Consider the following 21960-nt stretch of genomic DNA (forward strand, 5'->3'; position numbering starts at 1 on the left):
TCCTCCTCCTTCCACCTCATCTTTCCCCTCCCCTCCTCCTCTTTCTCCCTCCTCATCCTTCCCCCTCCCCGTCCTCCTCATGCCCGTCCTTCTCCTCCTCCTCCTCCTCCTCCTCCTCCTCCTCCTCCTCATCCTCCTCCTCCTCCTCCTCCTCCTCCTCCTTCCACCTCATCTTCCCCTCCCCTCCTCCTCTTTCTCCCTCCTCATCCTTCCTCCTCCCCGTCCTCCTCATGCCCCTCCTTCTCCTCCTCCTTAATACGTACATCCCATGTTCCACTCCTCTTATCCCTGACCAGTCGATTATCAGTCAGGGTCCAGAAGTAGAGATGTTGTCTTCCAGCTATCACCATCGTCGTGTCATCAAAAGGATGGAAGGCGCCACACACGACAGCATCCGAACTCGCCTGGGATAAGAGAAGAAGAAAAAACAGGGAAACGTGAATTATCATTGTTTGTAAGAAGGTTGTTGCCTACGGAAACTTACAGAGACCATTTCACATGTCTGGATAGGAATAATGTGCGATAGAGTATTTTCTTTCTTAAACTTTTTTCTTTAGATTTTTTTCAATTTAACATTTTTGATGAGCAAATAAAATGTGGCTAAAGGTACTTTCGGTAAAAGAAGCAGAATACCACCTTAAAAGTATTGATAACATACCTGGTTTGATGCAGCATCGTATAATGTGTAATCCTGTGAAAAAGGGTAAGATTGAATATAATGGAGTTGTTATTCAGTTTACAAGCATACACAACACGTTCTTTTTCAAATTTATTACTGCTTTTATGAGTGAAGTCAGACTATATTATATAAAGTCTATTTTTATTGACGAATCTTTACAAAGTGATGTCGGAGACCTTTATTTGTAATAACTTTGATAGAATATAATACTGGTACTTCATAACCTTTCCGAGTAAAACATGTTAGTCGACTTGCGTATAAATTAATCTCACAATGCTTACAAACATGATGTGAAGTTCCGACATGTACAATTGAAATTGAATTTATTGAAGTATTTATAGTCCACTTTTAATAGGGTACGTCTACAAATCAATTTAAGAAAAGAAATAATCATTATCATAGACAGTTTCAGTAATGGTTAAATGCCAAATAGAATCATAACATCTCCAAGTGGATGTTACATGAAATAAATTTCGAAATAACAAGGTTGCCGAGAGAGTTAGAAGGGGACCAGATGTAGGCAGAGGAGGTGGATAGAACAGAAGCAAATATAGAAAGAGAAGGTGAGTGAAGAGTTACAGGATGCATGAGGATAAGTAAATCTTTCTTGTTTGATTAGACAAAGTTAACGTTATATCATAGATAATAAACAGGGTGAAAAGACGAATACAATGTCACATTGAATAGTAAAATGATCATCATTATTTTTTAAAGTTATTTTAAAAATCTGACTCACGCTTGATTTTGAGTAGACGCAATCTTCTTTCCATTGCCAGACACTGATCACGTGATCATTGCCCTGCTCGACCGCCATCAGCCATTCTCCATCGTTCTGTTATAAACAACAACAAAAACGATTATAAAGGTGAAAAGTCATCATCAGGGAACATTATTAATTTTTCAATATATTAAGCTCTCGGGCTTGTTTCATTAAATCGTGAATCATTGTTATTTATTCAGTGCCAATATAGCGCCGCGAACATTTTGAGAGTAGAGGGAGAAATGAGGTGTTTGACTAAACTGCCAACAGGCTCGCCCATACAAAAAAAATCATACCATACAAACGTGTCAGATTTTTTAATTTACCAAATTTATCTAAAAAATAAAAACCGTTCGCCAAGTGAAATGAAAACAAAATAAGATTGTCGAATAGTACTGACAGAAATAGCAGTCCATACTGAAGGGGAAACAAAAATTCGTTTATACCTCATTTGAGAAGCTGAGACAAGCGATACCTTCTGAGAAGAATTCGAGACCAAGGATGGCGTGTGTGCAGAGAGACTGAACCTCCCACACTCTCACATGTGCCTGTTATATAATGATAATAAAGATGTTGATGATGATGATAATAATAATAATAATAATAATAATAATAATAATAATAATAATGTATGAGATTTCTAAGGAGCCGAATCCATTTGAAATCAATTGCTCAAGGCGCACTTGTGGAAGAAAAAAAAAGAAGAGAAATCACATAAACACATCTTCATTATAAACAAAGGAACCGATTTAAGATACATTTACCAGCAATACGAGAGGAAGTATATGATATATAAAATAATACCCCGTTGAAGTCGCTCTAAATGTTAAGTGAGCACTGGGCACTCAGGTGATAGGCATATCCTATATTCTATGTTCTGTTGTAATAATTGACTGCCCAAAACACCTGACATAGCTCATTAATACGTTCCTCTGTGTAGTGCTTTATTCAAAATGTATTTCATTTTGCTAACTATGTTTTAAATACTTCAAACATTCCAGGGAATAATAGAATTCCTTGATCTATTTTAATTCTGCTATCCTTCCAGGTATCAATCTCCACGTGTTTTCAAGTTGTGAAAATGCGTAAAGCTTATGTGAGATTCTGGAATTACATTATCAAAATGTTGATTTTCACATGAGAGTGGAGACTTTACAAAAATGGAGAGAGAAAAGGAAATCATTTTCAAACATAACGATGAAAAAATGCATGTCCATTACGAAAGTAGCCGAAATTTAAATAAGCGGATCGCTTAATAGAAAGAACGAACAAGGGTAATAATGTGAGAAAACAATGGCAGCACATATTATGTGACATCTTTATCATTGATCCTGCCTCAAATGACATTTACTGATTCATTTCTTCACAGCAGTTGAGTGTTTGAAGGAGGGGTAAAGGAGCAAGTTAACCCCCCCCCCCCCCCCCGACAGACTTCCGATCAAGAAAAAGAACTGCGTAAACTTTTTATAACCTAATAGTTAGCAGGTATGAAAATCATGATTATGAGTCGACAAAGCCATGAAATAAAGTCAGGTTCTAAAAGAAAATCATTTCGGGTAATAGCCCCCCCCCCCCCCCCCTCACCCTTTCGGGTTCATTGGCGATGACTTCATCTTCTTTTTGTGTTTATTTCCAATTTTCTATTTTACGTTGTCTGAAACACAAAACAGTTTCCTGCTATGTGACACATAATAGTGATTAAACGTTGCAGACGAATGGTAATATCAAACAAACCTCTACTAAGTTTTAGGAACAGACATAAGTATGATAGATACAGATTAAGTCATAAAATATAGTATGTGTTAAATTCAATATTAAACATGAAAAAGTACAGAAAAAACAATTGAAGGTTTTTTCGTTTCTGTCCATCTGAATTGCACACATACACACAAATCAGGGTGTCATAGAACAACAACGGTGCAGTTTCAATATGAAGACTAACGATTTAATATCACACAGAAAAAGGTGGATGATTTGTGAAATAACTCAAACGATTCGGGGGTTTCCATGGTTACTTACACAATGACACGCAGCGACATCTGACGGCTTTGTGGGGTGAATATATCGATCGCATTTCTTATTATTTTTCATAGATATGATATATTTAACTTAACAAGAAAACAGTATATTTTGCAGGATCAACGGTACTTACTAAAACTCACGTCTAGGGGAATAAAACAGTCAAATAATGGGATTGGAGGCTTGTTCTGATATGGCGCGGTGAACCGACGAAAACAGAGAACAAACCAAAAAGTTGCTTACATTGTAAACTTAATTCAGTTATATTTAGGACGTGGACAAATACTACGGTATACGATTTGTGCCCTTAAAAAGTATTGAACCAGGTGTAAATTAGAAGGAAAATACCTTAGAAATTATGATCTTTAGATAATATTTTTCCATCAATAAAGAACTATCAAAAATGTATATTCTGTAGATTTGTGACCACGATTTGTACGTCCCTTGAGAAACCAATGCCAGGAATGGTATAGGAACTAGTGGCATGAAAGGCCTGCCATAGTTCAAATCCAACTTAAATCAATCTGAGTCTTTGTGAAGCACTCCCCTGATTGTATCTCCCTTTCCATATCAAACTGATAAAACTTAGGTCATTCAGAGTCAAGAATCAGAAATGTAAAGCATATTACACTTTGAGTCATCATGACAAAACCGCCACGGTTTTTTGCCGCGTGTTATCTGAACGAGCACTATTTTAGGTATGTATGATGACACCGAGTTAAACGACAATTGAACTTTATTTGACAGCTGAAAGGCCTTGAATTTAATGAGCCCTTTAATACTTTCAGATTGCTTGATAACGAATAACCATGACATATTGATTGCGTATTGTAATCTGCAAAATTGGCAATAATTGGGTACATTGTTGCTGAAAAGGAATCAACACATCCCAAAATGAACAATGCATTAATTACTGAAGCAAAAGACGAGAGATACAGACAGAAAGAGAGAGAGGGAGAGAGAAAGAGAGAGAAAGAAAAGGAGGGAAAACAAGAGAGAGAGAGAGAGAGAGAGAGAGAGAGAGAGAGAGAGAGAGAAAAGATTTTTAAAAAAGGGAAAGAGATAGAGAGAGAGAAAGAGAGAGAGAGAGAGAGTAATAAACAGAGAGGGGGATACTACCTGCTGTTATTAAAATGGGGGAAAGAGTGATGGGAAGGAAGTGGGCACGGGAGATGTGTCATCGTTTCATATTTTGCTCACTACATTTCTTTCTCAATCTCTCTTTCTCTCTCTCTCTCTCTCTCTCTCTCTCTCTCTCTTTCTCTCTCTCTCTCTCTCTCCCTCTCTCTATTTTTTTAAGCGGCATTAAAATTGGAATGGGGTAAGTTTCCTTTGATCCGTCTAGGAAAGAGAAAACTAGCTGGAGATATCAATACAAAGAAAGACAGAGATGAGGCATACAAAGGCATGACGGAGTAAATAGAGAGGAGATAGGAAATAGGGGAAGGACAAGAGAGAAGACATTGCAGAGATAAATAGAAGAGAAATAAAGGAGAGAATGACGAGAGAGAGATATAGAAACAAATAGATGGGAGTAGAAATAAAAATATCATAGGTTGAAATCAATTCTTACCGTAGAATCAGGAAGTTGTCCCGCCTTCTGACCTGTTGCTATGTAAGTGCCACTGGGATGAACGGCAATACTGTAAACAAAGTTATGCCAAAAGACTTTTCGATTAAATTTAAGCTCAAGAATATCACAGAGAATGTTGACATTAGCATTATTTTACACAAATAAAATCATAGATTTTGTTTAATGATATGAAAAAATCCTAATCTCTTTTTGTTTAATGGCGACTGCTCCTATGCCACACCATGATTAAGGAATCGCCAAAAACTCTTACCTTTGAATATCTTCATTGTGGCCCAGATAATGTCTCTGTTCATCTAGATCCCTGTCGTACAAGATAGCCACCGCTCCTACTGTGTAGAGCAGCTCACCAGACGGGAGGACATAGAGGTTATTACGCATGTCAAATCCTCGGTAGCCATAGCTGTGATAGCAGTTTTGGTCAAGGATTAGGAAACAAGAAAGTTACGCTTTCACAAGTCGCGTAGCTACAGGGGGCATGATGGCACGTTCCCCCCTCCAATCGAGTAGTGAACGAAAATAAAACGACAGGGAAAAACGAGGAGGGAAAGAAGGGATAGGGAGAAGAGGTAAGGGACGAGAAAAGAAAACACACGAACTCCCTTCCACCCCCAATCGGTAGCTTTGTAAATTCGCACTTTATGCTCCAAGTAAGACCGGTGCCCCCCCCCCCCCCCGCCCCGCAATCGTTCCAGTGCCTTCTTCAATAGGTGGACGCCATTGGCTACCACATGGTGTAAGCAGTTGAAAGAAGAATGTTAACTGTTTCATATTTTGTATGAATCTAACAACAAATGCCACCTAGCGACCAAAATGAATCCGATACCACAATGAGGCTACAGCCGTGAGACCACCAGGTCACGAGACCGACAGGCCACGAGGCAGACGACCGACAAAACCGACAGCCCAAGAAACCAACAGCCCACGAGAGTGAAAGCCCACGAGACAAAGTCAGTCTTGCTGGGACTAGGTCAACGTTTCTGTGGATTATCATTCGCTAGACCGACGTTGTAGGTCTGGTGGGCAGTCTTGATGGTGGGCAGGAATTGATAAAAAGGCATTTTGTACCTTAAACGTTCATCGGAAGCTCCAGGCAAAAGTTTCTTTTCGATGGATACACATATCGTGAATATTCCAAAAAATGAAAGGTTGTATTCAATTCCTTGAAGGGACAAATACAAGCGTCACTTAAGCAGGAGCTATCTAAAAAAATAAAAGAGAAAAATGGCTCAGGAGTTAACAAAAGGATACACCCACTCTAGCTTGAGTTTCTTTTTGGGCGGGGAGTCGGGTTGCTTCTTGGGTTCTTCTGAAGGTGGTAGGAATTCTCGGAGTTGACCGTGTACCTCTACGCTCATCGGAGCGGGTAGGAACTTCTTGGGCTGGTGCTGTTGTTTCGTGTGTTTCTTCTCTTTTCGTCTAGCTCCTTGAGGCTTGGTGTTCTTGCTCGATCCCTGGTGATCCTCTTCGACTTGATCTTCGGATTGGCTCAGATCAGGAGAGTTCTGTATCTAGAGAGTCAGGAGCAAAATGAAAACAAGGTTAACCCTGGTAACCTATTAACCCACCAAATCAGTAGGCCCTACTGATTACCGGCTGAATTTGCTCATTAATGATATATATTTTTTTATTGAGGTCATATTGTTGTCATCATCGACTTGATCTTCGGATCTTTGGGGAGTTCTGTAACTAGACAGTCGGGAGCGGCTTGAAAGGAATGTTATTCCTGTCTGTACACAGCCATGAAATTCCATCATATGAGTGCCATGTAAAGGTTAAACGCATCGTGGTGGATACAGAAATCCTTACTTTCTTTTTTGACAGGAAATGTAGCTTTAATAATAACTGCAATCGTGAACTGAAAAAAGAATTGACATCATAATCACAAAAACATGTCTTTCTTTCTATTTCTTCGTCACCCGTCTATTGTTTAATCTCTATATGCAATTCCATATTCATGGACATCTGAGATATCTGATTTATTCGAGAGCTGTTTCTCACAGCAATGATTTGAATCTAATAATGTCAGATGACTTATAACAACTTCTTCTTTCGGAAGTCAATTTATGGTCTTGCCAATGACTATTGTAATTGCGAAACCCACAGACCTATTGAACATTCTCTAATCTTCCGACATTTCCATTTTAAACAGGATCATCATTCGATGTACGGTACGTGTCTCTGACCAATGTAATAATCGTACCTGTATCCTTTTATCAAGCAACCTCTGTTTACTCTCCCTGAGGTTGTACGGCATTCGGCCTTCCATGATGCGGACACCTCGGGCAGGCTTTCCCGTCTCTTCTTCGAAGTCCATCAGTTCTAAACTCTCGTCGGTGGTGGCGCTGTCCTGGCTGTTGCTGAGGAATGCCTTCCGGGGTTTCATCGGCGGTAGGGGAGGTTCCCTGGAACGGACGGGTATCATAGACCTTGCAGGATAAGCTTGTAGATGAGAATAAGAAAGTCTGAATAAGCATATGCCTGCACGTTTAGGACTTGCTAAACAAAATGGTCACAGTCACTGTGGCAACCGAAGAGTGAAATTCTCGGTGAATATCATCTCATTCGAGATGGAATTTGGATGCACTTGGGCTAACAGAACTGTAGACAACTCAAAAAAAAAAAGAGCAGTTGATCTCTGGTATGACTCTGTTTACATGCTGCAAGTAGGTAACACATATCACTTGTAATCAACACTATCAACTCTTTAAAGGAGGATTCTTGCCAAATATGGTTGCAGATATAGATGAGAAACTTCATACAGGAAGCTGCTGGCGATGCCGTTGTCGTTTATCTTCTTGCCCTATGATTCGGAGGTACAATTAAACACATCTTTAAAAAAAAGATACAACAGATCCATCAATTATATCCAGGTGTTAAGGCAATACTTAAGAATAAATTGACCAGAAGGGGGAAACACGATTCGTTGCAGCATCTGTTGTTGCCCCTCTTCGATTTCCAAAACACTTGCCAATGAATACGCTTTCATGACATTTGTGACAAGCATTTTCATCATTTTGATCGCAGTAAGATAATGAAACTGACGAATGTGTAACAATGGAAATAAAGAAACATAGACTAAGACCCTTCTTATGCTTACCAGGTTGAACAGTTTCTTCCTCTTTCTTCCATCTTTTATCCTTAAACCGCTTCCAATCCTGGTACATCATCGCGTACCTTCCGACCTTCGCCATCGATGGACCTCGCTGTGAAGGCTTAGGGTAGTCATCAATGATGTCGTCCATAACTATTCTATCTGCAGAAGCGTTGAGATCGTCGGCCTCGTCCCGCTGTCTGCCGAGGTTCGATGTCCGTTTCAAGGGTTCATATCCGCAAGCAATGAACATACTTTGGTCCTTGAAGTCGCGAAAGAGTTGGGTAAAGCTAAGAACCTGGAGGAGAACGATGTCGATATGGGCGTCAATTAATACAACTTGCATGATCCTCACCACAAGAAAAATGCAAAGTGGAAAATAAGTTTGTTATAATTTTAGGGCCAATATCAGGGGGAAATGGAGGTAAATACAGCATAGAAATCAACTTGATTACACCGATAGTTTGTAATTTTGGGAAGAATTGAGAGAGATTAAGATCCTACTTTGAATAGAGGTCTAGGACAAAAGCGTATAGAGCAATACTTATGATGTGTTTCATATGATGATTAAAATCGTAGTTAACGCGTATAATTGCCTTTAACATTATCGTCAATGTTCTAGTATCCACATCACTAAGACAAGAAACATATATTAACAAATAATATAAACTACTAGTCAATTGAAAATGAATTTATACTGGGGAACAACAAAACAAATCAAATTGCATAACTTGTGCATGTCTTGGAAAGACAGATATACAAGAAAGACCATCTTACCTCGTCTTCTGTCCTCCAAGTAAAGAGTTTCCTGACAGGCGGGTTATGCATCATAATTGCTTGGCTCATGTCCTTGAGAACGTCATCGAAGGTTTGAGATGTCTTTGGATTGATCAGGATCTTGGCTCTGCTGGCCCGGTGTGTATTGCTAACGATCTGTATCACCCTCGGTTTGGCCCACTGTGCTACCTGTGGTTCTATAGAAGGGTTCTGTGTCACTGCGTTTACCGAGAGCCGCCGGGCGAACTTCCCGAAACGGCTGGTAGGGAATTCCTCTATCAACACATTATTGGTCGGGTCCGACTCATTGATTATCAGGTTCCTGTCTGAACCCCGGACACCTTTCATCGGTTTTTCCGTCGACCAATAGCTGTTGGTGTGATCGGCCCGGCCATAAGGTGTCCGATCGCTGAACTTTCCGCTGGAACAGACATACGCGCGTCCGTCGACAAAGTCTTCAATGGCCTGTACCTCGAGGCCACTGAGCGAGTAGATCTTGCGGACGCCGTACGACAGGGCCACTTTCCCCGTAAGGAAGTGCTTGAGGACATCCATGGTGGAGTAGTTCCGGATGCTGACCGGAAGGGTGATGCCCTTGAAATGTTTGTCGCCATTGCGGTAGAAGGTCACGACCTTTGTGGTGAACTTCCCTTGCCTGGGATGCTGTTGCTTTGGAGCTGGAGGCAGATTACGACGCACCTGAGGTGGGGTTAGATCGAACATGGCGTCACCTCGTGGCTCGTAGTCGTCCTCGACCTCCTCTCTTGGAGGTCGACGAATGGCGGGAGGTTGCTGGTGGGCGACGTCTGTTTCTTCCTCGTCCTCCCAGTCGTCCTGGTAACCGAGATCGTCGCTTTCTGGAGTGGCCTAAAACAAGAGAACAACACGACCCTTAATAAATTAATGCTTCTGAAAGAAATATGATTAATATGACACAAAATAGAAAATGGGAGCACTGAAGTATCTTGGGAAGGCTCTTGACTCTCATACAATATTTTGGTCCCGGGTTCGATCCTTGCTCGTTGTTTACATCCCTAGACAAGCTGTTTTATCAAGCTTGTCCCTCTAGAACCAGATGGATTATGCAGGTACCTGGCAATGGTGGGATAATAACAACTGCGGAGCCCTCATAAAGAATGGTATGTAAACTGGTGGTGAAAGCGTGGGTTGATTGAACCTAATCATAACTCATTAATGTGGACTGTATTAAACCTAGTTTATAATAGTCGTCTATGTTATGGAGCGTCAATAACCTCCGCATTCTTCCCAAAATACCTTCATTCTGTAATGACATAGCTATAGGCCTAAATAACGTACATCAATTTATCAGTTTAAAAGTCGTTAATTTATTACAGGATGATATAATATCTGTTTGTTCATGTAGCGTTTGTAAAAAATAGATTTGAAATAAAGAAGAGAAAAACTAAGTGGGCTATCAATCAGTGGATCAACTTATGCTCACTTGCTACTCACCCCCTCCCCCGAAAATGAATAATAAAATCATGAAAATACAAAAAGTGCACATATAGTCGATGCCGTTTTAAACATACAATGGACAAAACCATGAACAATTGATTTCAGTGTCCTTGAGGAAAAGCAGAAAGGCAATCAGCCGTCCCAATCCGTAAAGAGAAAATCAATTGTTTTGTCTGGGGAGTATACGTCGTTGCCTAGATGTTAAGCTGATCGAGGTACATCATGTCCAAAGAATATATGCATAATATGATCCAACTTAATCCCGACGTTCAAAGTCTGGACTTCTTTGTAAATTACATGTTTTTCCGTATGTTTAGTAAGGTTCAATGTTTTTTTTTTGTGTGTGTGTGTGTATACTCTCCAACCAAAAGAATAGATTTGGTAAAATCAGTGTGGTCGGGCGGTAGGGGAGGGGGCGGGGGCGGTTCGAGGGAAAAGGAAATCAGCTATCGATGTTGTCATTTACAAATTCATGTTATCCATTATAGGAACGCCTGGCTGGAATGCTCCCCAGGGAGTGGAGATTGTACAAACATTATGTACGGGCAAGCACTGTATCCAATGACCGGGATACTGGTATATCTGTAAAGCGCTTAGAGACGTCCGAGATGTATTAAGCGCTATATAAAAGCTGAATATTATAATTTATTACTTATTATAATAAAGACATGGTGTAAATTCAAAACATCGCACATTTCTAAAGCTGTATAGATAACCTAAATCCAGTCCTCAGGTTCTTCCCGATGTAGGAACCTTTCAGTATGATAAACTTTTTGAAGATCAAACTTTATCAGATATTAGATAGGAAGGTGTAAAGGAAATCAGAGACACAACTTTTTTTTGCCATCAAGGTACAGATGGAAATAATCTATTAGCTTTCTCGTCCTTTTTAATTTCAGTTTGGAAGAATATTATAACAGAAATGTTCCCTGATTATCATTTCATAATTTTGATCTTTCTTTGTCAACTATATTCTTTATTGTGCAAACAATTGTTATATGAAATGAATAAATAAAATCAATCAATCAATCAATGATTGCTTTTCGTATACACTTATATTTGAAATATATCGAGAAGCAGTTTCAAAGTGTGGACGAAGCCCTCATGTCACATGTCTCTGAAGTCCCATTGCTATGGGCATTTCTCCTTCTTTTGGTGATAACGAACCCAGATTATATACCAGGGGAGTGTTTCACAAAGACTAAGATCGACTTTAAGTTGGACTGAAATATGGTAGGCCATTCTTGCCACTGGTTGCTCTCACCATTGGTCTCTTAACTATGATCTTTAGATAATACTTTTTCCTTCAATAATGAACTATCAAAAAAGTAAATTCTGTAGACTTGTGACTACGATGTGTACGTCCCTTGACAGACCATTGCCAGTAAATGGTGAGAGCAAATTATGGCATGAATGACCTGTCATATTTAAGTCCAACTTATAGTCTTTTATAATAGCTTAATTTGCATGGACATCTCTAAACGTTATCTTAAACACAAATATAGCGTTTAACCAAGGTTTAACATTATAAATGCTCCATAAACAAGTGTTAGTATTATAGCTAGCTGGGGATGTTAATCAGTAAATTGTTCAAAACGTGGTTCCATCCATTTTTATATACATTTACCATGATTTGTTTTGTTTGTGTGTGTGTAGAATATTCCATCTTCTTGCATGAACGTTCAAATGCAACATTCTTAATCATTACCTATATAGTTTAGTTTATTTTAATCATAATAGTATATAAAGTGTGTATCAAGACTGAAAGGTAAATGAGTTGAATTCATCAAAGAACGTAACTGAACATTACGGATTATTATTCAAAATATACATCAAACTAGATTATATTAACACAGATGGGCGTGTTACGAAAAAGAAGTCATGCACCAAGTAATGCTCATTCGAATAGTAAACACATCTACAAAAGCTAGTCAAACACATTCCTTGGTTCATGTATCTACAAATATTGTCGTATTTGAGATAAATTGTATCACACATATTTTGTACAAAATAGATAAAATTTAAACTTCTTAGTTTCAAATAATAAGAGCTTACGATCAGAGAAATATTTCTAGAGAACAACAGAGTTCACTTACCATATTGACGGAATAAAACACACAGAGTAAGAGTAAATGTATATGTACCTGTTATGTTACTCCACTGCGCAAGCATATTCCAAACATATTAGCCAAAGAGCCTTCGCCAAATGCATTTACTGCGATGTTTTATCTAATCAGTATCCCAAATATAATGTCTAATTCCACAAAGCGAACACACACAAATAGTGAAGTCGGACTATAGGTATCAACTAAAAAATCCGCTCGTTAGTCAGAAATCGAAAGATAACGATATCTGTAATCTCGAACGACCCCGAGCTTTAAAGCGTTTTCATATCGACCAGAGTCTTCAGGCTCGTAATGAAATGTGTAAAGCCTCACAAAGGATTAAGGGCGACATCTATCGATCAGATTTTGTCTCGATATTGATCATCTTTTCTCATGATCGAATCGCCAGTATCTTGAAGTCGTCTGCTCGGGAATTGTATTGTTCGTTCAGCGAAAAACATGCGTTGTTTTGATGCTTTGCGTCACAGGACTTAAGAGAGCAAACAGTAGGAAACGGATTTCAGGTACCGCGACTTATGACTAATACTTGTATTGTAAGAGGTATCTTTAATTTGGTTTGAAAGTAAGCAGAAAACAGTCTTAGATCATACGCGTCCCTCCCTCCCTTACTCCATCCCTTTCTCCTTCCCGAACATCTTCATCAATTTCTGCCTTCCCTCTCTCTCCCCACTTCTATACCTTTTTTTCTTTTCTTCAGGTTGTCTCTCCTCAGTTTTTACTCGACCCCAATCCCCTTTCCGGCCACTCTCTTTCCTCCTCTTCCCTCACGGTCTTGTATATTATTTTCTCTCAGTATCGCCGTCTCTCCCTGTCTCTCGAGCACTCCTTTTTTCACTATTGACTACATCTTTTCTCCCATCCTCGAATCTCTCTCTCTCTCTCTCTCTCTCTCTCTGTCTGTCTATCCGTCTGTCTGGGTGTCTGTATCTCTCTCTCTTGTTTATCTACCATTTTTCTACATTGGTTTCTCCCTCTCTTTTCTCCCCAACTAAATCAGTTCAATTATTTATATTTCCCGAACACAATGCCGAGCTTTTTCTTAAGTCTGTTCATTAGTAACCAAGTACCGGGCGTGGTGTTGCCTAGCAGCCCATACTCTAACACGTCCTTCAAAATTCCATGATGATATATATAAATAATAGACTCACTCTTGCGTTCTTGCTCCATTCGTTTGTACTCTGTGTTCCAACTGTATTCAAGGATTTTCATGGGCCATCCAACATGCATTGATGCTCCAAGGTTATTATACCTTAGATTGATGTGATGAAGAAATCAATTATTGCTCCCCTTTTGCCTGATTTCAGATGATGTTTAAATCATGCTTTATGGTTCAAGTACCAAGTCATGGATGTGATAATAACCGACACTGTACTATTAATGTATCACTTTCAAGTGGATCTTGGGGGAAAAGCAAATATTTAGGTTCCAAGTTTCAAGTTCAAGTTTCAAGTTTATTTGTTTCACATTTCACCAAAAAAAAAGAATTTACATAATTGACAACATTAGAACATAATATGAAATATATACTAAAAGTGTCACATTATATAATTAATTCTTTGAAAAGACGTCGAAATTAATTGTAATGAATAGAAGGTTATATTTAGGTTCCAAACCTCATGATAACATAATGCATCATATCACTTAACACAATCCCTTGCCACCCCCTTTCTCTCTACCTCTCTCTCTCTCTCTCTCCCTATCTCCTTTATTTTTGTCATGTGATTGGGGGCACATGCCTCCCTACCTCCTATATACTACACCGCTGATCTTCACTTTCTGTATATTTTGTCTAGACACTAATGTTAAACCAACCCGTTGAATAAGCAAGCTAACATGGACTTTCACACCCTTTCATGGCTTACACACTACTGATAAATACATTTAGAATATCTAGCTGAAGGCCGACGATGGGCGCAAATAGATTGTTAATGGATTGGAATTGTCATGTAGACTAAATTTATATATAGATTGCTCTAGTATCTAAACAGTTACCAGTACCAAGAAGTTACTAGCTGGTTAGTAACTTCTTGGTTGTGCAACGGACATCCCAGTTTAGCTTTATGATAGCTGCCATCGGGATTATCTCTACAAGTAACCAGTGGAAATGGGGCATAGATTTTGAACTTGCATGTAAACGAGCAATATAGCCATAATATGGTTATTTGCAATCCAGATGATCGGGCTTGCTGTTACCATACCAACCAAACACTTTAACACCATTGTTGATGGTACAAGAGATAAAATATCCACTTTAATTGATTGCATCTGCAATACGTACATGAAAATCATTTTGTCATTATTGATTTATTAGAAACGCACATCATCTCGTGATTAAAAAAAAATGCTAATCTAAAAAAAAGTTCTCGATCACCTCCACAGACACGACGGTACGTTGACAATCATTCACATTTAAATGTATGTATGTCTAATTTCAATTTGTCTGTTCGTGTATCTCTTTTGAGCAAGGTGTATGACGTTGCTAGGTTACGAGTTGACACAAGACAGAGTGATCTTTCCATGCTATTTCATCATGTTCAGTTAAGAGTACTATGTCCCATTTGCAGGCCAACAATTGAAAAGGTTAAATTCTAAACCGGCATTTGAAAGATAATACTAATTTAGAACTTCCCTCAAAACGAAAGGGCTTGAAATGTCTTTTAGAGGGTAAATAACGAGCATTAATTGTCGAATCTACTTGTGATTGCTATCATTTAAGTAATAGTCTAATTTTCAGACCCTTGTACAGAATGGTCGTACTTTTTGTGCTGCGCATATATTAAAAAAAAATGTAATAAGATTAATTTTCGTGGCATCGGTCATACTCAGTGGATGAAAAGCAAATTAATAAAGCAATCAATTAAGTTGATGATGGGGCGTTGGTTTCCACCTCTTCCCCCTCTCTCTTTCTCTCTCCCTCCCCTCTCTCTCTCTCTCTCTCTCTCTCTTTCTCTCTCTCTCTTATATTTATGAAAAAAAAAAACTATTGATGGGGATCCCTGCCCCCATGCCCTCCCCGTATATCTACAATTCGGTATTCAAATTGAGATGGCAGCATATAAAACATTATTTTCTGGAATAGTATAGGCGAGTGAGATAGACCTACTAGTTCAACGATTACAGTGCAAAAAGTCGTTACTATGGTAAACAAAAAACACGATTTTATAATATCGTTTATTTCAGTGAGATCGTTCAACATGGACAATAGGCACACCGTTGCAATCAAGTTATCCGTTATAAATGCGAGCAAGAGACGAAATACAAACGTTTTGATATTATGTCGTTATTGTGTGCTTCATACGAGCGTGGCTCATCCTTTATTTAGATTTATTTGTCAGCACAATTGAAATTATAATGTTAACCATGTAGAAACATGTACATCCGCTGTTTTTACATGCGATCAGGTAATCATAGATGTAACAATCGCATTGTGGTCATCCGTTGTCATTCATACAACGTATCAAACGATTCATAAAAGCTAATTGCAATTTGATATATTCACAAATAGTTATTAGACAGAATAAACAGAATTTTCACTATTTATTTCATATGTTTATTTCTTTATTATATTTCAAGACTTTATTTTATTTTATTTTATTTTATTTTATGTTTTTTTGTTCATTCATTGCATCTCCGGTCTGAGCTGCTGCTTTGTCAAAAGAGGGCGCACTTTTATATCATTACTGCCTGAACATTTATTACCCTTGAAACAAAAACAAAAACAAAACAGAACAAAACAGTCGATTATCTAAAATTATATCCTCTCAAACTGGAAAAGCTAGAATGACAAAACAAAAACATAAAAACACCGCTTTCAAATATATGGTAAACTACTATCAATTTCAACGCGATCGGAGATACAGAACTGTAGACCTAAACTCTCTCTTGTTTTCCTATTTGAGGTGGTAACCGCGTATAAAGATCGCAAGCCAGTATTGATGCATAAAACCTTTACAATTGAAATCAATAAATTAGCTCAGTCCTTCTTTTATTCTTCCGTCGAAAGTCTTTTGTGGGGGACAGGTTCTCAATTGATTATTTTTCTCCCTAGATCTTATATTACCCGTGTACTAAATAATCCAGGGCTAAGCTTTGTTGACAATTTGTAGAACAGAGAAACAAACGAATGCACGAAATATAGGATATTCATTGAAGGCAACGGTTTCGCGAAATAGTTCATGAATTATGCAAGAAATTTGTGAGATATGAAAACGCTCAAGTTCTTTGACGACGAGTGTAATATAATGATGGGCATAAGTTATAAACGCCTTTCAGAGAAACACGCTTCATGTTGTAGCAGGTCATTACTTGCAAACAAATATTTTGAATCTAAGATACTTTGCTACGAATGACAAAGAAGATCAATATTTGGTTATGCCATATCACAAAGCTATTTGAAATACAATAGTTTATAAATTTGATGAATGGTTATTAGGAAACTGAGCTGTTGTGAAAGTACATCACATTACTGTATAATGTATATATCATATCATTAATCTGTCGACTTTTATCACAGTTTCTTTAATATTCTTTTAAGTTATTTGAAAATGGCAATCCATACCGCTTGGAATTGGCCTAATATATCATAGAACAAAAAAAGTGTTGGTCTATATGATTACATATTATCTTCAAGAACATACCCATCCCTGCTCCTCGTAGCCGGGAGCCACCGGGGAGAGCTTATACCGACGTTTGCTCGGGGAAACGGTGCTGTTTGTCCGCCTCGACTCCGGGACTTGCAGAAATTGAGACATAGTCCAATCTTTCTTGAATTAGTTATCGTTCTCCTTTCTTGGATATCAACTTGAAATCCTCACATGAAAAGTATGTATTTCAATGCCTTCACTCGCTTGACGTTGTTACGGCGTACACAGCTGCTTTGTGTACAGTTAATAAATGTCGAACACGATATATTTCCGTACAATAAGAAATTTCTATGAATAAAATATGATCTGTAGCACGGGCGTCTTATCATTTCCATAATTGGCCTACATTCATCATCGGTTTATTAGTCTCTCCTTTCGGTGCATTGTAGACATTGAGAGTTAAAAGCTCGTAAAACACGAAACGGCCGTTTCCAGTCGTACAAACAGGTGTCGTGCACTTGAAAATACTCTGTTCGCTTGTGACACACGAGTTTCCAGTCGAAGTAAAGAGCGAATGGAAGAAAAAATATTGTTTGTAGTTACCGCTCAGTTGCTATTTGTTTAGGTGCATTTCACGTTTGATGATCCATCGATAACAACGTGCCTAAAACACAATTTCAATTTTAGATAATCCTAAAACGGTGCTAATATTTAATGAGATCATAAATCAGGCACGTCACGTTGAACTATATCTACAATAACCAAGTCCGTTGTATGTGTGCTAGTGTAGGGGTGGCAGATATGTCAAGAAAAGGGCTTTTTGTAAAAATCAATATATCGCCATTGGGGTATTGTTGGGCCAAGTAAAGCACAAGACGAGAACCGTGGCGTATCCGCGCTTTGGTTCAAGGGAGGGGGTACTATGATAGGAAAGACACCGCTTATGCGGCACATGATTTGCTTTACGGTGTTGGTATCTCCAAAATATATATTTGTATATTTAGTTGGGAAAGATAAGGGTATTTAAACCTGAATTGATGGACTGAAAGATTGAAAGCTTAAAGCATACCACAGTGCACATTTCTATTCTATGCGAGTGACCAAATATTTGCTGATTTGTTTTTGTTAAAGATATTTTTTAGGCATGTATCTCTTCTTATTTCGTGCACATTTTAAAGAGGAAACGTAGAGTAGCTTCAAAATGAATCCCTTATCCAAAACATAAGACTATGGCTGCATTTTTCCCTTCTTGGTCTTAAATCTGTTAAGAGGGGCAAATCCCCCCCCCCCCTGCCCATCTTTTAAATACGCCAGTAGTCTGGGTTGAAGAGGAGTGAATGGGAAAACACCTGTCTCGGAAATGTACAGGAATGGAATGCATGGCGATGAAGGCAAAGGAAATGCGCCTATTTGTAGAATGAAAAGCTGTTTGCTTTAGGCCATTTTCGTCATGTAATCAAAATGATGCACAAATCTTCGTTAAGTGCCTCGTTACAAATTTGTTCACTCACCTGTTATATTACGAATAATTCCATTGCAATAGGCAGACTGCGCATAGATTACGTGTTGTTAGGTTGGACAAGCTATACTGTTTGTCCTACCTAGCAACAAGCAACAAAACAACAAATATTTGTGCATTGCGTTTGATAACATTAATACAATGCTCTACTCTGTACCGAAAAGATAGATGGATTAATCGGGAAATGCAGAGTGAAAGAGAGAAGGGGGGAGTACAGAGTAAAAGAAGGTGAAGAGGAGAAATAGAAGTGAGAGGGGGAAATGTGAGAGAGGTTAGAGAGAGAAAGAGTGAGAGAAAGGGGGAGGGAGATGAGAGAGTGAAGGAGAAATTAAAGTGGGTGATGATAGGGTGAAAGAAAGAAATGCAGAGAAAGAGAAAATAGAGAGAGAGAGAGAAACTAAAGAGAGAGAGAGAGAGAAAAAAAAAGACAGGGAGAGAGAAAAGGAGAGAGGGGAGGATTGTATAAATGAAAGAGACAGGGAGAAATAAAAGGGAAAGAGAGAGAGCACGAGAGAGAGAGAGAGAGAGAGAGAGAGAGAGAAAAAAAAAAGACAAGGAGAGAGAAAAGGAGAGAGGAGAGGATTGTATAAATGAAAGAGACAGGGAGAAATAAAAGGGAAAGAGAGAGAGCACGAGAGAGAGAGAGAGAGAGAGAGAGAGAGAGAGAGAGGGGAGAGAGAGAGAGAGACAGAGAGAGAGACAGAGAGAGAGAGAGAGCGAGAAAGAAGAGACAGAGAAACAGAGAAAGGTTGAAAGAAAGGAAAAAAGATGTAGAGACGAAGGGAGACGTGCCCCAAATAAAATGGCCAAAAACAAAAATGAGAGAGTGAAAAAAAGAAATGAAGACAGGAAGACAGATACAGACGGAGAAAGACAAACAAGGAATTGGGAAAGAGAACATGAAAAGCACATAAAGGTTTTTTTCAAAGAGAGTTGGGGTTATAACGCACCTTGCCATCCGTTCTTGTAGACAAGTGTGTTTATGTCTTTTAGATGATTTTATTGTGAATATTCTTTTGATGTCTTTCGTTATATCCCTAGTGAAAAATGTTTATAATCTAACTATAATTTTCAGATATTTCATTTTGTAATAAAAACCAATGTTTAAAGTATTTTGTATTATTATTTTGATTGAATAATAATAATAGGCATTTTTATAGCGCCGTCTATCTAGAAATTCTATTCCGAGGCGCACTAATTATTACGCTGGCTTTAGCCTAGCTGCCATTACAGCGCTCCAGCATTTCAAGGAATTAATTTACCAGTTCACCTCACCTGGGTCGAGTGTGGCAAATGAAGATTGCCAAATGACATTAGTGCCATGTCGGGGATCGAACCACGACCTGTGATGTGCATTGAGCTTCAAACATATTCTAGGATTATTCTCTTTTCTTCTAAAAGTCAATGATAACACAAAATTCAAATAAAAGGCACCAAAGCCTCTTAAAGGATGTATTGGAAGAAAGAGTGGAAGTAAGTAGACCGAGAGGTAGACCTAGAATCAACTGGGAAGAGAATGTCAAGAACTGGAGAGGACTAAAACTGCAAAAGTGCACCAGAATGGCAGAAGATAGAGTGAAATGGAGAGATGTTGCAATCAACCTCCGAACCGGGAGAAGATACTTAGATGGATAGATAGATAGCTTTTAAACCAATCGACTAAAACACTTCTTTATATTGAATTTCACGTATTGTATCTGATCAATATTTTGTATCTGTGATATGAGTTAATAATGGTAGACCCCTATGGAAATAACATTTTGCTGTTAGGGTGATCCATCCCGTGAGAGGGAGAAAACAAAATGAATAAAAGTAATGATTGAACTCACCATTCGATGGTTCGATAACCTGAGTATAGCGGCCTTTCTCTTCTGATGAAGCTGTTTAAAATGAGAGTTAGCTTCTAACAGGGCTTTCTGACGACGCCATTGTTTTCTTGCTTTCCCGATGTTCATTGCTTCTGATTTTCTTTGGGAATGAGCTGCTGATAATTTAATGATAATATTAATGATAATGTTAATAATGTCAATACTACTATAACTTCTACTACTACTACTATACTACTTCTAATAATACTACTACTGATACTACTATACTACTACTACTTTTGTGTACTACTACTACTACTTCTACCACTAATATAATACTACTATCACTAGTACTTCTACTAAAGATAACAATGATAACTACAAGTACTACTAGCTACTACTAATAATCATAATAAAGATGACAAAGATTTTGTTTGTGATGATGATGGTGATGATGATGATAATGATGTTCGTGTTGATGATGGTGATGGTGGTGATAATTGTGATGGTGATGTCGATGATAATGATGGTGATGATGATGATGATTTTTTATTTGATTCATTTATTCTACAAATTCACAATAAAAACATGATACGCAACATGATATAAATAGACATTTAAAACAAACAAAATATATAATGTAAAAAATAAAAGAAGAAGACCAAGATGATAGTTATAATATTAAATATATATTGTGTAGTGAGGAACACGTGACTAAATGATGATGATGATGACGAAGATGATGATGATAATGATCCTCATTGTAGCCTTATGCAACATTTGGCAAACAAATCAACAATTCAAGAATGAATTCTGACCACTGTGCTCTTACCTCTAAAAAATATCGCAATCCTCATTTATGGCTTCCACCTTTAAACCTTTTTATAGCGACCAATGACTAACTTTGCTTCCTCCATCAAAACGCCTGCTTCTAATAGTGACCATGATGACCATATACCTTCTACGCCGATATGGCTGCAGAATCCAGAAATCGGTTCCCTAATTCCGCTTCTCTCATTCAGTGGTAAGAGTCTGTTTGAAAAGGAACGAAGCCGAGAAAAATCACCAAGTTTGATCCGTTTCATCTGAAGAAATGTCAAGTCAACAATGACACTAATGCTCGTCCGTTTTCATGAATTTAATTCCCGGCGATAAGTATTGTGCGTTAGATGATGTCTATGTATTTGAACATAATTATTTAGCAGAGAAAATCACTTTGTTTTATTCCTTTTCATCTGAAAAAACGTCAAGTCAACAATAACACTAATGAACGTCTGTTGTTATCAATTCAATTCCAGGTAATACGTTTTACTTTGGCATCATCCATCTGTTTGAAAATGAGAATCAGAGAAAACCTCAGTCATGATATCCGTTCTTCCATCTGAAAAAAGTCACGTCCATAACGGACTCTAACGCTCGTTCAATTTAATCACTTTAATTCCAGATGATCTGCATTTCATTATGCGATCATCTATCACTTTGAATATGAGTATCAACAGAGAAGATCACAAAGTCTATTCATTTTCAT

The 21960-nt window shown here is 38.2% G+C and overlaps 1 protein-coding gene across 5 annotated transcripts in view; it reads right to left on the reverse strand.

The window, feature by feature from the left end:
• Nucleotides 1-21960, reverse strand: part of LOC580262 (echinoderm microtubule-associated protein-like 2) — a 29791-nt gene extending 7831 nt beyond the window's left edge. The window contains exons 1-13 of one of the 5 annotated variants that reach the window (XM_030986728.1): nt 21265-21960; nt 20454-20605; nt 8921-9787; nt 8150-8441; nt 7253-7491; nt 6301-6560; nt 5303-5452; nt 5032-5101; nt 3459-3485; nt 1886-1987; nt 1416-1511; nt 659-691; nt 264-404 (exon numbers count right to left, since the gene is read on the reverse strand). In XM_030986728.1, the coding sequence (XP_030842588.1) occupies nt 264-404; nt 659-691; nt 1416-1511; nt 1886-1987; nt 3459-3485; nt 5032-5101; nt 5303-5452; nt 6301-6560; nt 7253-7491; nt 8150-8441; nt 8921-9787; nt 20454-20605; nt 21265-21289 (2454 nt within the window). In that variant the 5' untranslated portion in view covers nt 21290-21960. Of the gene's footprint in view, nt 1-263; nt 405-658; nt 692-1415; nt 1512-1885; nt 1988-3458; nt 3486-5031; nt 5102-5302; nt 5453-6300; nt 6561-7252; nt 7492-8149; nt 8442-8920; nt 9788-12540; nt 12663-17159; nt 17921-20453; nt 20609-21264 lie in introns of those variants that run through there. The other 4 variants (XM_030986727.1, XM_030986729.1, XM_030986730.1 and 1 more) reach the window with 4 other exon arrangements.

This window comes from Strongylocentrotus purpuratus, unplaced genomic scaffold (assembly GCF_000002235.5).
Source record: "Strongylocentrotus purpuratus isolate Spur 01 unplaced genomic scaffold, Spur_5.0 spur5_scaffold_16, whole genome shotgun sequence".
NCBI classification, from domain to species: domain Eukaryota; kingdom Metazoa; phylum Echinodermata; class Echinoidea; order Camarodonta; family Strongylocentrotidae; genus Strongylocentrotus; species Strongylocentrotus purpuratus.